At 47.8% G+C, this 15995-nt stretch overlaps 1 protein-coding gene across 1 annotated transcript in view; it reads left to right on the plus strand.

Annotated features, from left to right (window-relative positions):
* LOC115114725 (protein unc-13 homolog A-like) overlaps positions 1-15995 on the plus strand; it is a 118206-nt gene that overhangs the window by 69749 nt on the left and 32462 nt on the right. The window contains 7 exon segments of the mRNA XM_065013620.1: positions 565-792; positions 5578-5719; positions 7912-8081; positions 8324-8439; positions 13434-13597; positions 14837-14990; positions 15814-15882. Coding sequence (XP_064869692.1) covers positions 565-792; positions 5578-5719; positions 7912-8081; positions 8324-8439; positions 13434-13597; positions 14837-14990; positions 15814-15882 — 1043 coding nt within the window.

Here is a 15995-nt window from a genome sequence, read left to right on the forward strand (position 1 = left end):
CATCCCCTGCTTAATGTGCTGTCATCCCCTGTAATGTGCTGGCATCCCCCTGCGTAATGTGCTGTCATCCCCCCCCTGCGTCATCCCCCTGCGTAATGTGCTGTCATCCCCCTGAGTAATGTGCTGTCATCCCCCTGAGTAATGTGCTGTCATCCCCCTGCGTAATGTGCTGTCATCCCCCTGAGTAATGTGCTGTCATCCCCCTGCGTAATGTGCTGTCATCCCCCTGAGTAATGTGCTGTCATCCCCCCGCGTCTCTCCTCTCTCACTCCTGGACTTCTCTTCATCCGTTTAATTCCTCTAATTCACATTCCCCAAGATGGGCTTTTAGCCCAACCCTCCACTGATTTACAGTCTGTATCTCCTGTCACCCATTCCCAAGTATTCCTTAGGAGCCTTTTCATTTGAAGGTTTACCCAATTGACCCTCACTGCCTCTTCCCTCCCTCTCTCTCCTATTCTATATTTACTGTATACCCTCTCTCTCTCTCTCTCTCTCCTCCTCTCTCTCTGAGTACACTCCTTTCTTCCTCACTCCCTCTTCACCCACCGCTCTCATTTCCAGGGGCAGCGGAGAAGAGTTCTAAGCACGGGGCAGAGGACAGAACCCAGAACATCATCATGGTTCTAAAGGACAGAATGAAGATCAGAGAGAGGAACAAACCGGAAATCTTCGAGCTCATCCAGGAAGTGTTTACCGTCGTCAAGGCGACGCACGCCACGCAGATGAAGCAGATCAAACAGAGTGTGCTGGATGGGACGTCCAAGTGGTCGGCCATGATCAGCATGACTGGTAAAAATAGGACTAGGATTGGGATTTGTCAGGATCCGGTTACGAACTCGGGTCTCCGGTGTGAGAAACAGTCACTTAGTAAACTGAGCTACTAATAGTCAGCAGAACCCAGAAGATGAGGCAGACAGCAGTATTAGAGATGGCGATTTAATAAAGAAAAAGATCTTCAGGCAAAAATATAAATCCACAACGTCAAAAGTAATTCCAAGAGAAAAAATGTATATCCTCCAAGACACAAGGAAAATCCACAAAGTGGTAAGAACAGCAGGGAAAAAACAAACCTCAAAAGAATAATCAAAAATAAACAAGAACAAAACCAGAGTACCCCAAGAAAATCCAACTAGAGAAACAAAAGTTCACAGCATGGCTGGGTGCTAACATACAAACACAGAGCAAAGAACTGAGGAACACTAAGGGTTTAAATACATTCAAGGGAAATGAGACACAGGTGCAACTAATAACTTGAACAAGGGAAAAACAAAAGGTTCAAAAAGCACAATGGGGGCATCTAGTGACCAAAACCTGAACAATCCTGGCTAAATCCTGACAGGATTAACATTTAACATTTAACATTTAAGTCATTTAGCAGACGCTCTTATCCAGAGCGACTTACAAATTGGTGCATTCACCTTATGACCTCCAGTGGAACAGTAGTGCATCTAAATCTTTTCAGGGGGAGGGGGGGTGAGAGGGAATACTTTATCCTATCCTAGGTATTCCTTAAAGAGGTGGGGTTTCAGGTGTCTCCGGAAGGTGGTGATTGACTCCGCTGTCCTGGCGTCGTGAGGGAGTTTGTTCCACCATTGGGGGGCCAGAGCAGCGAACAGTTTTGACTGGGCTGAGCGGGAACTGTACTTCCTCAGTGGTAGGGAGGCGAGCAGGCCAGAGGTGGATGAACGCAGTGCCCTTGTTTGGGTGTAGGGCCTGATCAGAGCCTGGAGGTACTGAGGTGCCGTTCCCCTCACAGCTCCGTAGGCAAGCACCATGGTCTTGTAGCGGATGCGAGCTTCAACTGGAAGCCAGTGGAGGGAGCGGAGGAGCGGGGTGACGTGAGAGAACTTGGGAAGGTTGAACACCAGACGGGCTGCGGCGTTCTGGATGAGTTGTAGGGGTTTAATGGCACAGGCAGGGAGCCCAGCCAACAGCGAGTTGCAGTAATCCAGACGGGAGATGACAAGTGCCTGGATTAGGACCTGCGCCGCTTCCTGTGTGAGGCAGGGTCGTACTCTGCGGATGTTGTAGAGCATGAACCTACAGGAACGGGCCACCGCCTTGATGTTAGTTGAGAACGACAGGGTGTTGTCCAGGATCACGCCAAGGTTCTTAGCGCTCTGGGAGGAGGACACAATGGAGTTGTCAACCGTGATGGCGAGATCATGGAGCACGGCAGTCCTTCCCGGGAGGAAGAGCAGCTCCGTCTTGCCGAGGTTCAGCTTGAGGTGGTGATCCGTCATCCACACGGATATGTCTGCCAGACATGCAGAGATGCGATTCGCCACCTGGTCATCAGAAGGGGGAAAGGAGAAGATTAATTGTGTGTCATCTGCATAGCAATGATAGGAGAGACCATGTGAGGTTATGACAGAGCCAAGTGACTTGGTGTATAGCGAGAATAGGAGAGGGCCTAGAACAGAGCCCTGGGGACACCAGTGGTGAGAGCACGTGGTGTGGAGACAACGCCACCTGGTAGGAGCGACCTGTCAGGTAGGACACAATCAAGCGTGGGCCGCGCCGGAGATGCCCAACTCGGAGAGGGTGGAGAGGAGGATCTGATGGTTCACAGTATCGAAGGCAGCCGATAGGTCTAGAAGGATGAGAGCAGAGGAGAGAGTTAGCTTTAGCAGTGCGGAGCGCCTCCGTGATACAGAGAAGAGCAGTCTCAGTTGAATGACTAGTCTTGAAACCTGACTGATTTGGATCAAGAAGGTCATTCTGAGAGATAGCGGGAGAGCTGGCCAAGGACGGCACGTTCAAGAGTTTTGGAGAGAAAAGAAAGAAGGGATACTGGTCTGTAGTTGTTGACATCGGAGGGATCGAGTGTAGGTTTTTCAGAAGGGGTGCAACTCTCGCTCTCTTGAAGACGGAAGGGACGTAGCCAGCGGTCAGGGATGAGTTGATGAGCGAGGTGAGGTAAGGGAGGAGGTCTCCGGAAATGGTCTGGAGAAGAGAGGAGGGGATAGGGTCAAGCGGGCAGGTTGTAGGGCGGCCGGCCGTCACAAGACGCGAGATTTCATCTGGAGAGAGAGGGGAGAAAGAGGTCAGAGCACAGGGTAGGGCAGTGTGAGCAGAACCAGCGGTGTCGTTTGACTTAGCAAACGAGGATCGGATGTCGTCGACCTTCTTTTCAAAATGGTTGACGAAGTCATCTGCAGAGAGGGAGGAGGGGGAGGGGAGGAGGATTCAGGAGGGAGGAGAAGGTTGCAAAGAGCTTCCTAGGGTTAGAGGCAGATGCTTGGAATTTAGAGTGGTAGAAAGTGGCTTTAGCAGCAGAGAGAGAAGAGGAAAATGTAGAGAGGAGGAGTGAAAGGATGTCAGGTCCGCAGGGAGGCGAGTTTTCCTCCATTTCCGCTCGGCTGCCCGGAGCCCTGTTCTGTGAGCTCGCAATGAGTCGTCGAGCCACGGAGCGGGAGGAGGACCGAGCCGGCCTGGAGGATAGGGGACATAGAGAGTCAAAGGATGCAGAAAGGGAGGAGAGGAGGGTTGAGGAGGCAGAATCAGGAGATAGGTTGGAGAAGGTTTGAGCAGAGGAAGAGATGATAGGATGGAAGAGGAGAGAGTAGCTTGGGACGGCGCGATACCATCCGTAGGGGCAGTGTGGGAAGTGTTGGATGAGAGCGAGAGGGAAAAGGATACAAGGTAGTGGTCGGAGACTTGGAGGGGAGTTGCAACGAGGTTAGTGGAAGAACAGCATCTAGTAAAGATGAGGTCGAGCGTATTTCCTGCCTTGTGAGTAGGGGGAAGGTGAGAGGGTGAGGTCAAAAGAGGAGAGGAGTGGAAAGAAGGAGGCAGAGAGGAATGAGTCAAAGGTAGGCGTGGGGAGGTTAAAGTCGCCCAGAACTGTGAGAGGTGAGCCGTCCTCAGGAAAGGAGCTTATCAAGGCATCAAGCTCATTGATGAACTCTCCGAGGAACCTGGAGGGCGATAAATGATAAGGATGTTAAGCTTGAAAGGGCTGGTAACTGTGACAGCATGGAATTCAAAGGAGGCGATAGACAGATGGGTAAGGGGAGAAAGAGAGAATGACCACTTGGGAGAGATGAGGATCCCGGTGCCACCACCCCGCTGACCAGAAGCTCTCGGGGTGTGCGAGAACACGTGGGCAGACGAAGAGAGAGCAGTAGGAGTAGCAGTGTTGTCTGTGGTGATCCATGTTTCCGTCAGTGCCAAGAAGTCGAGGGACTGGAGGGAGACATAGGCGGAGATGAACTCTGCCTTGTTGGCCGCAGATCGGCAGTTCCAGAGGCTACCGGAGACCTGGAACTCCACGTGGGTCGTGCGCGCTGGGACCACCAGATTAGGGTGGCGCGGCCACGCGGTGTGGAGCGTTTGTATGGTCTGTGCAGAGAGGAGAGAACAGGGATAGACAGACACATAGTTGACAGGCTACACAAGAGGCTACGCTAATGCAAAGGAGATTGGAATGACAAGTGGACTACACGTCACGAGTGTTCAGAGAGTTAAGCTTACGTGTGAATCTTATTGACTAAAATGATTAAAATGATACAGTACTGCTGAAGTAGGCTAGCTGGCAGAGGCTGCGTTGTTGACTAAGTAGGCTAGTTGGCATTGGCTGCGTTGTTGACACTACACTAATCAAGTCGTTCCGTTGAGTGTAATAGTTTCTACTGTGCTGCTATTCGGGGCTAGCTGGCTAGCTAGCAGTGTTGATTACGTTACGTTGCGTTAAAAGAACGACAATAGCTGGCTAGCTAACCTAGGAAATCGCTCTAGACTACACAATTATCTTTGATACAAAGACGGCTATGTAGCTAAGCCGTTGTACTGTAATGAAATGAAATGAAAAATGTGATACTACCTGTGGAGCGAAGCGGGGATTGTTGAGTGCAGAAGTTCTGTTCTGTCGTTGGCTAGCTGTTGGCTAGCTAGCAGAGTCTCCTATGTTAAGGACGACATAAAACTACACACTCTAAACTACACAATTATCTTGGGTACGAAGACAGCAAAGACAACTATGTGTGTACACTAATCAAGTCGTTCAGTTGAGTGTAATAGTTGTGCTGCTAATCGGTAGACGGTGGACTAGCTAACGGTGGACGTTAGCTAGCTGGCTAGCTGCAGGGCAGTGTAGACTGCGTTAGGACGACGAAATACGATAATTACGCAATTATCTATGATACAAAGACGGCTGTGTAGCTAGCTAAGAAGAAATTGCTAAGATTAGACAAATCAAACCGTTGTACTATAATGAAATGTAATGAAATGTAATACTACCTGCGGACCGAGTGCAGATGCGACCGCTCGCTCCAACCCGGAAGTGCGTCATAAGATTGAGATTAGGTTTTAGTAGGGGTTTGGATAAAGGTTCAAATTGGAGGGGGTGTTAGTTACTGTCTGGCAGTAGGAACTTCACATCAGTAGACTCACCTTTGCCAACCGGAGTAGAAATTATATTTTACATGTTTGTATTTGAGTACTTTAGCAGATGCTCTTATACGAAGTGATTTTATGTGTATTCAAGTACGGAGGCTGAAACAACCATTTAGTTAATACTCTCTGTGTGACGTATGCCCAAGGTCTAATGGTGTGACTGTGTGCCTCTCTCAGTGCAGTGTGCTCAGGGCCTCCAGGCCAAGGACAAGACTGGTTCCAGTGACCCCTACGTCACAGTTCAGGTGGGCAAGACCAAGAAGAGGACCAAGACCATCTACGGCAACCTCAACCCTGTCTGGGAGGAGAACTTCCACTTGTGAGCATAGCGAGTGTGTGTGTCTGTCTGTCTGTCTGCGTGGGTGGGTGGGGATGTGTGGTTCTGTCTGTCTGCGTGCGTGGGTGGGGATGTGTGTTTCTGTCTGTCTGCGTGCGTGCGTGGGTGGGGATGTGTGTTTCTGTCTGTCTGCGTGCGTGGGTGGGGATGTGTGTTTCTGTCTGTCTGCGTGCGTGGGTGGGGATGTGTGTTTCTGTCTGTCTGCGTGCAAGGGTGGGGATGTGTGTTTCTGTCTGTCTGCGTGCGTGGGTGGGTGGGGATGTGTGTTTCTGTCTGTCTGCGTGCGTGCGTGGGTGGGGATGTGTGTTTCTGTCTGCGTGCGTGGGTGGGGATGTGTGTTTCTGTCTGTCTGCGTGCGTGCGTGGGTGGGGATGTGTGGTTCTGTCTGTCTGCGTGCGTGGGTGGGGATGTGTGTTTCTGTCTGTCTGCGTGCGTGCGTGCGTGGGTGGGTGCGTGGGTGGGGATGTGTGTTTCTGTCTGTCTGCGTGCGTGCGTGGGTGTGGATGTGTGGTTCTGTCTGTCTGCGTGCGTGGGTGGGTGGGGATGTGTGTTTCTGTCTGTCTGCGTGTGTGGGTGCGTGGGTGGGGATGTGTGTTTCTGTCTGTCTGCGTGCGTGGGTGCGTGGGTGGGGATGTGTGTTTCTGTCTGTCTGCGTGCGTGGGTGCGTGGGTGGGGATGTGTGTTTCTGTCTGTCTGGGTGTGTGGGTGGGGATGTGTGTTTCTGTCTGCGTGCGTGGGTGCGTGCGTGGGGATGTGTGTTTCTGTCTGTCTGCATGCGTGGGTGCGTGCGTGGGTGGGTGCGTGGGTGCGTGTGCTGTCTGTCTGCGTGTGGGTGGGTGGGTGGGTTGGGTGCGTGGGTGGTGCGTGGGTGCGTGTGCGGCGTGGTGCGTGGGTGGGGATGTGTTTCGTGGTGCGTGGGTGCGTGGGTGCGTGTGGGTGCGTGGGTGCGTGGGGGTGCATGTGTGTGCGTGGGGATGTGCGTGGGTGGGGGATGTGTGGGTTTGGGGATGTCTGGGTGTGCGTGGGTGCGTGCGGATGTGGTGCGTGGGTGCGTGGGTGCGTGGGTGCGTGGGGATGTGGGTGCGTGGGTGCGTGGGTGCATGTTGGGTGCGTGGGGCGTGGGGATGTGTGGGTGCGGGGATGTGTGGGTGCAAATGGGGATGTGGTGCGTGGGTGCGTGGGGATGTGTGGGTGCGTAGGTGATGTGTGGGTGCGTGGGTGCGTGGGGATGGGTGGGTGTGTGGGTGCGTGGGGATGTGGGTGCGTGGGGTGCGTGGAGATGTGTGGGTGCGTGGGTGGGGATGTGGGTGCGTGGGGATATGTGGGTGCGTGGGTGGGGATGTGTGAGTGCGTGGGTGGGGATGTGGGTTGGTGGGGATGTGGGTGCGTGGGGATGTGGGGGTGCGTGGGGATGTGTGGGTGCGTGGGGATGGGGTGTGGGTGTGGGTGCGTGCGTGGGTGGGGATGTGTGGGTGCGTGGGTGGGATGTGTGCGTGCGTGGGGGGGTGTGTGGGTGCGTGGGTGGGTGGATGCGTGGGTGGGGATGTGTGGGTGTGTGCGTGGGTGGGGATGTGTGGGTGCGTGGGTGCGTGCGTGGGTGGGCGTGGGTGCGTGGGTGCGTGGGTGGGGATGTGTGGTTCAAATCATTCAATCAAATTGTATTTGTCACACGCTTCATAAAAACAGACTAACAGTGAAATTCCTACTTATGTGCCCTTCCCAACAACACAGAGAGAAACATAAATAATACAAACATAATAACACTATGAATAAATAGACAATGATTAACGATAACTCGACTATATACAAGGGGTACCAGTACTGAGTCCATGTGCAGAGGTACGAGGTCATTGAGGTAGATGTGTGCATATATGGAGGGTTATAGTGACTAGGCAGCAGGATAGATAATAAGCAGTAGCAGCAGCGTATGTGATGAGTCAAAAGAGTTGGTACAAAAGGGGTCAATGCAGACGGTCCAGGTAGCTATTTGGTTAACTATTTCATGAACCATTTAGCAGCCTTATGGCTGTTCAGGGTCCTGCTGGTTCCAGACTTGGTGCATCGGTACCCCTTGCCGTATGGTAGCAGAGGGAAAAGTCTATGACATGTGGGGCTGCAGTCTTTGACAATGTTTAGGGCCCGGTTACATCTGACATCATTTCTTCATCTCATAGTGAATGCCACAACTCGTCAGACCGCATTAAGGTACGCGTGTGGGATGAGGACGATGACATCAAGTCCAGGGTGAAGCAGAAGTTCAAACGGGAGTCAGATGACTTCCTGGGTCAGACCATCATCGAGGTCCGCACGCTCAGCGGAGAGATGGACGTCTGGTACAACCTGGGTGAGTGATGAGAAGGAGGGAGTCAGGAAGTGAGGGAGTTGTGGGAAAGGAGATGAACAGGAAGGAAGACAAGTGAGTGTGTTGTGGTTCTCTGACAGACAAGAGAACAGACATGTTGATGTGAGTGTGTTGTGGTTCTCTGACAGACAAGAGAACAGACATGTTGATGTGAGTGTGTTGTAATTCTCTGACAGACAAGAGAACAGACATGTTGATGTGAGTGTGTTGTAATTCTCTGACAGACAAGAGAACAGACAAGTCAGCTGTGTCTGGAGCCATCCGGATGCACATCAGTGTAGAGATCAAAGGAGAGGAGACTGTGGCTCCCTACCATGTCCAGTACACCTGTCTACATGAGGTAAGACTGACCAGACCATACCTCGTTTCACATACTAAGTACACCTTCACACACACACACATTCACACACATTCACATACTTTCACACACATACACACACACACATACACACACACACACACACACACACACACACACACACACACACAGGGTTGCAAAGTTACCGGTAATTTACCAGAGTTACAGGAATCTTCAGTCATTTCTGTAATTAAAAGGTCATCTTTGGTAACTTTGGTAATTTATAGTAGATTTATTTTCTTCATATATTTTTGGGTGTATATCTGTGTCCATATTGTCCTAGTGGAAAGACCATCTGGTTCAAGAGAAAATAGCTTAATTAATGAAAAATTAACTCAGCTGCCACCAGTCTGGCCAAAACCATTTACAACAAAGACATATTAAAAATAAATAAGTGTGTAAAAATATAAAGGATATTTCCTGCTGAAACATTCATATTAAACTAACTGTCCAGTCAAAATCTAACTTTTAAAAGTTATTATTCTGTTAACTCATGGCCATAACATAAATTGCAGAAAAAGCACGTCAAAAATCCCACCTCGAACTTGTAACTCAAACAGTTTGTTTAAAAAAATGCTTGCTATTTCCTGAAAGAACCTGATGTAATGTTGGCTCATTGGCTGAGCTGGCCAATCAGCAGTCTACTCGCATGAATATTTTTGGGGGGCTGGACTTCCTAATTTGTCCTTCTTTTTCATATTGCTCGTTATGAAATGCAGCGGCCATGACTGAAGCCAAACGAGAGACGTCTTGGGGGTGTGGTTTCATGTGGGTGTCTCTTGTGTGTGTGTTCACATGTGGAAAGCGTTTGTATTTTCGCTCTGCAAAAACAGTACACCGTTACAGTCAATCACCCTTCTAGATAACTTGAAACGGTCTAACCAGGTCTTGTGTCTTGAAGTCGCCTAGGCTAGCTAGTGCTAGGCAACTTCTTTTGTCAATTAGCTTCAGCCGGCTGGTGTGCGACTTTGGCAAAATTGGTTTGACTTTGGATCGCCTATCTCTGTGGCTAGTTAATAAATTAGTCAATAAATTACACAATGTAAATGGGACAAGATTTCATGTTGCACATCTTTTAGTTGTCTCATTAAATGCTTTCAATATTTGTATATGAATTTCTACAATTTATAGCTGATTTGAGGTTTTTAAATCATTGAAAGTTGAACCTATTGACATTGTAAAATATTGTCCCATGTACATTGTGTAATTTATTGATGGTCCCTAACTAGCCCCATAGGGATATCCAATGTTAAACTAAATTGACCATGGGCATTATGATCTGGTCGGGTTAAGCTGCATTCCGAATTGATGATTCATTAGGTCCTGCCAGCTGTGGGCATGTGGTCAGATTTGAAATAAACCCAAGAGAAACTGTTACGGTGTCCTTGATTCTGTCACAGTGTCCTTCGTTCTGTCACGGTGTCCTTCATTCTGTCATGGTGGGTTTTGTTCAGTTATGGTGTCCTTCATTCTGTCATGGTGTCCTTCGTTCTGTTACGGTGTTTCATTCTGTCATGGTGGGTTTTGTTCAGTTACGGTGTACTTCATTCTGTCATGGTGGGTTTCGTTCAGTTATGGTGTCCTTCATTCTGTCATGGTGTCCTTCGTTCCATCACGGTGTCCTTCATTCTGTCATGGTGTCCTTCATCCGGTGTACGCCCACAACATTCTGTGGTTGGTGTACGCCCACAACATTTTGTGGTTGGTGTACGCCCACAACATTCTGTGGTTGGTATATGTCCACAACATTCTGTGGTTGGTGTAAGCCCACAACATTCAAATCAAATCAAATCAAATTGTATTTGTCACATACACATGGTTAGCAGATGTTAATGTGAGTGTAGCGAAATGCTTGTGCTTCTAGTTCCGACAATGCAGTGTACACCCACAACATTCTGTGGTTGGTATATGTCCACAACATTCTGTGGTTGGTGTACGCCCACATCATTCTGTGGTTGGTATATGTCCACAACATTCTGTGGTTGGTGTACGCCCACAACATTCTGTGGTTGGTATATGTCCACAACATTCTGTGGTTGGTCTACGCCCACAACATTCTGTGGTTGGTATATGTCCACAACATTCTGTGGTTGGTGTATGTCCACAACATTCTGTGGTTGGTATATGTCCACAACATTCTGTGGTTGGTATATGTCCACAACATTCTGTGGTTGGTATATGTCCACAACATTCTGTGGTTGGTATATGTCCACAACATTCTGTGGTTGGTATATGTCCACAACATTCTGTGGTTGGTATATGTCCACAACATTCTGTGGTTGGTATATGTCCACAACATTCTGTGGTTGGTGTACGCCCACAACATTCTGTGGTTGGTATATGTCCACAACATTCTGTGGTTGGTGTACGCCCACAACATTCTGTGGTTGGTATATGTCCACAACATTCTGTGGTTTGTGTATGTCCACAACATTCTGTGGTTGGTGTACGCCCACAACATTCTGTGATTGATGTACGTCCACAACATTCTGTGGTTGGTATATGTCCACAACATTCTGTGGTTGGTGTACGCCCACAACATTCTGTGGTTGGTGTACGTCCACAACATTCTGTAGTTTGTGTATGTCCACAACATTATGTGGTTGGTGTACGCCCACAACATTCTGTGGTTAGTGTACGCCCACAACATTCTGTGGTTGGTGTACGCCCACAACATTCTATGGTTGTGGTGCGCCACAACATTCTGTGGTTGGGGTGCGCCACAACATTCTGTGGTTGGGGTGCGCCACAACATTCTGTGGTTGGGGTGCGCCACAACATTCTGTGGTTGGTGTACGCCCACAACATTCTGTGGTTGGTGTACGCCCACAACATTCTATGGTTGGGGTGCGCCACAACATTCTGTGGTTAGTGTACGCCCACAACATTCTGTGGTTGGTGTACGCCCACAACATTCTATGGTTGGGGTGCGCCACAACATTCTGTGGTTGGGGTGCGCCACAACATTCTGTGGTTGGGGTGCGACACAACATACTGTGGTTGGGTTCACCATTCTGTGGTTGGGGTCACCATTCTGTGGTTGGGGTCACCATTCTGTGGTTGGGGTGCGCCACAACATACTGTGGTTGGGGTCACCATTCTATGGTTGGTGTCACCATTCTGTGGTTGGTGTACGTCCACAACATTCTGTGGTTGGGGTGCGCCGTCACCATTCTATGGTTGGGGTCACCATTCTGTGGTTGGGGTCACCATTCTGTGGTTGGTGTCACCATTCTGTGGTTGGGGTCACCATTCTGTGGTTGGGGTCACCATACTGTGGTTGGGGTCACCATACTGTGGTTGGGGTCACCATTCTGTGGTTGGGGTCACCATTCTGTGGTTGGGGTCACCATTCTGTGTTTGGGGTGCGCCACAACATTCAAAAAGCTGCTTTTTAACATACTTAATTACCAAAACTATTTCACTATTGTAAATTTATTACAGGTCATGTTTCATAGAAATCTGGAAACACTGGACAGTTACTTTAAACACCAATGTTATTCACTAAGCTGAAACCCTCATATTAAACACCAATGTTATTCACTAAGCTGAAACCCTCATATTAAACAGCAATGGTATTCACTAAGCTGAAACCCTCATATTAAACACCAATGGTATTCACTAAGCTGAAACCCTCATATTAAACACCAACGGTATTCACTAAGCTGAAACCCTCATATTAAACACCAGCGGTATTCACTAAGCTGAAACCCTCATATTAAACACCAATGGTATTCACTAAGCTGAAACCCTCATATTAAACACCAATGGTATTCACTAAGCTGAAACCCTCATATTAAACACCAATGGTATTCACTAAGCTGAAACCCTCATATTAAACACCAATGGTATTCACTAAGCTGAAACCCTCATATTAAACACCAATGGTATTCACTAAGCTGAAACCCTCATATTAAACACCAATGGTATTCACTAAGCTGAAACCCTCATATTAAACACCAATGGTATTCACTAAGCTGAAACCCTCATATTAAACACCAATGGTATTCACTAAGCTGAAACCCTCATATTAAACACCAATGGTATTCACTAAGCTGAAACCCTCATATTAAACACCAATGGTATTCACTAAGCTGAAACCCTCATATTAAACACCAATGGTATTCACTAAGCTGAAACCCTCATATTAAACACCAATGGTATTCACTAAGCTGAAACCCTCATATTAAACACCAATGGTATTCACTAAGCTGAAACCCTCATATTAAACACCAATGGTATTCACTAAGCTGAAACCCTCATATTAAACACCAATGGTATTCACTAAGCTGAAACCCTCATATTAAACACCAATGGTATTCACTAAACTGAAACCCTCATATTAAACACCAATGGTATTCACTAAGCTGAAACCCTCATATTAAACACCAATGGTATTCACTAAGCTGAAACCCTCATATTAAACACCAATGGTATTCACTAAGCTGAAACCCTCATATTAAACACCAATGGTATTCACTAAGCTGAAACCCTCATATTAAACACCAATGGTATTCACTAAGCTGAAACCCTCATATTAAACACCAATGGTATTCACTAAGCTGAAACCCTCATATTAAACACCAATGGTATTCACTAAGCTGAAACCCTCATATTAAACACCAATGGTATTCACTAAACTGAAACCCTCATATTAAACACCAATGGTATTCACTAAGCTGAATGGTTTATATTTAGGATCATGTTTTATAACTTTGTCATAATTCTTTTTATTTTTAAATCATCTTATTTGATTATTTTATATATATATTTTTAGGGCCAGAGATAATTACAGACACCTGTGATAATCCGACCTACGGCAAAAGGCCACTAGATGTAATCTTATAAAACAAAAAATAAAAACTTGAAAGATACCAAAATTCTGGTAGTTTACTGGTAAACTTCCAAAATGTCCTGTAATATTTCGTCCATTTGCAACCCTACACACCTTTTAACTTTAACCTCTGTGTGTGTAGCACCTGTTCCAGTACACTACAGAGGTGCAGAACAGTGGTGTGGTGAAGATCCCTGATGCTAAAGGAGACGACGCGTGGAAGGTGTACTTCGAGGAGACTCCCCAGGAGATCGTGGATGAGTTCGCCATGCGTTACGGAGTGGAGTCCATCTACCAGGCTATGACGTCAGTACCATCACCATACAGAACGCCTACAGAGAGTTTGGTCATAGGCTTCAACCAGAGACGTATCTATTGATGTGTATCTCTGGCTTGAACCAGTATTATTTACCCAGTGTGTCCACTCATGATAACATGTAGCACCATGCAGAATGTGATACACTTGAGACTACACTGAGTGTACCAAACATTAGGAACACCTTCCTAATATTGATTTGCATCCCCTCTTGCCCTCAGAACAGCCTCAATTTGTCGGGGCATGGACTTTACAAGGTGTCGAAAGTGCTTCCCACAGTTGTGTCAAGTGTGCTGGATGTCCTTTGGTTGGTGGACCATCCTTGATACACAGGGGAAACTGTTGAGGGTGAAAAACCCAGCAGCTTGCAGTTCTTGACACAAACCGGTGGACCTGGCCCTACTACCATACCCCGTTCAAAGGCACTTTGGCTCACACAATCCAGGTCTCAAGGCTTAAAAATCCTTCTTTAACCTGTCCACTTCCCTTGAAGTAGATTTAACAAGTGACATCAATATGTGATCATAACTTTAACCTGGATTCACCTGGGTAGTCTATGTCATGGAAAGAGCTTAATATTTTGTATATTCAGTGTATATTTAAGTGATAATGGCCGCGAAGCCGGTGTTTGGAGGATATATTGGCACAGGGGTTGTTAGGCCCGAGACGATTGCCTGGCTGGGCTGATGAGACAATGGATTGTCCAGTCAGATGGAACAGAGTAAATAGGCATTTTAACGTCATAGATTTAGTCGGTGGTAACTTGGAATGCGCTTTTAACCAATCAGCATTCAGGATTAGATCCACCCATTGTATATGTAGGCAGGTGTTTTGGTGGTTAGAGCATTGGGCCAGTAACTGAAAGGTTGCTGGATTGAATCCCTGAGCTGACAAGGTACAAATCTGTCACTCTGAACAAGACAGTTAACCCACTGTTCCCTGGGCGCTGAAAACATGGATGTCGATTAAGGCAGCTCCCTGCACCTCTCTGATTCAGAGGAGTTGGGTTAAATGCAGAAGACACATATCAGTTTAAAGCATTCAGTTGTACAACTGACTAGGTATCCCACTTTCTCTTTACAAACTACACTGGACAGACAAATGACAATGAAAACTTACAAAACAGTAGCTGATGAACAAACATAAACACCAGTCAGCATTAGTTCATACCTATTAGTCCTAGTTAATATGAATATACTGTAATTATAGTTTTGTATGTGTGTCCACAGCCACTTTGCCTGCCTGTCGTCTAAGTACATGTGCCCGGGCGTGCCCGCGGTGATGAGTACCCTGCTGGCCAACATCAATGCTTACTACGCCCACACCACCCAGTCCACCAATAACGTCTCGGCATCAGACCGCTTCGCCGCATCCAACTTTGGAGTGAGTTAATTGGCTTATTCCCCTCGTGTTTTAAGTTGAGCTTTTAATTGAAGGTATTATTTGACTTTTCTATCTACAGTATATGGACCAATTAGAAAGACCATCCTGGAGATGATATGTTGAACTGTGTAGATAATTGAAGTTCGGTACTGGAACATTGTCCTGAGGGCCCTCTGCCCTAATACAGTCTCTGACCCTATTTTCAAACAGTGGCCAAATGTACATCCCCAACTGCCCAATCAGACTCCCCGTGCTAGACCCTGTCCTGCGTTGACATACCATTTCTTAACAAATACAAATAAAGCATTTAGCGAGACCGGAAATAACACCTGTTAAACACGTGTATGTTTCAATTTTTAACCCTGTTTTATCTTGTCCCGTGTGTGTGTCCCGTGTGTGTGTGTGTGTGTCCCGTGTGTGTGTCCCGTGTGTGTGTCGTGTGTGTGTGTCGTGTGTGTGTCCCGTGTGTGTGTCCCGTGTGTGTGTCCCGTGTGTGTGTCGTGTGTGTGTGTCGTGTGTGTGTCGTGTGTGTGTGTCCCGTGTGTGTGTGTCCCGTGTGCGTGTCCCCGTGTGTGCATGTCCCGTGTGTGTGTGTGTGTCGTGTGTGTGTGTCCTGTGTGCGTGTCCCGTGTGCGTGTCCCGTGTGCGTGTCCCGTGTGCGTGTCCCGTGTGCGTGTCCCGTGTGTGTGTGTGTCGTGTGTGTGTGTCCCGTGTGTGTGTGTGTGCGTGTCCCGTGTGCGTGTCCCGTGTGCGTGTTCTGTGTGTCCCGTGTGCGTGTCCCGTGTGCGTGTCCCGTGTGCGTGTCCCGTGTGCGTGTGGGTAGAAGGACAGGTTTGTGAAACTCCTAGATCAGCTCCACAACTCCCTGAGGATTGACCTATCTATGTACCGGGTAATGTCAACTTTGACCTTTCTAAACAACTATTTTCTTTACCGTTTACGATTTCTCATTTTTTATATATATATATGTATATATATATGTTAAGGATATTGAGAGTCTTTTAA

This window comes from Oncorhynchus nerka, linkage group LG9b (assembly GCF_034236695.1).
Source record: "Oncorhynchus nerka isolate Pitt River linkage group LG9b, Oner_Uvic_2.0, whole genome shotgun sequence".
Classification (NCBI taxonomy): Eukaryota; Metazoa; Chordata; class Actinopteri; order Salmoniformes; family Salmonidae; genus Oncorhynchus; species Oncorhynchus nerka.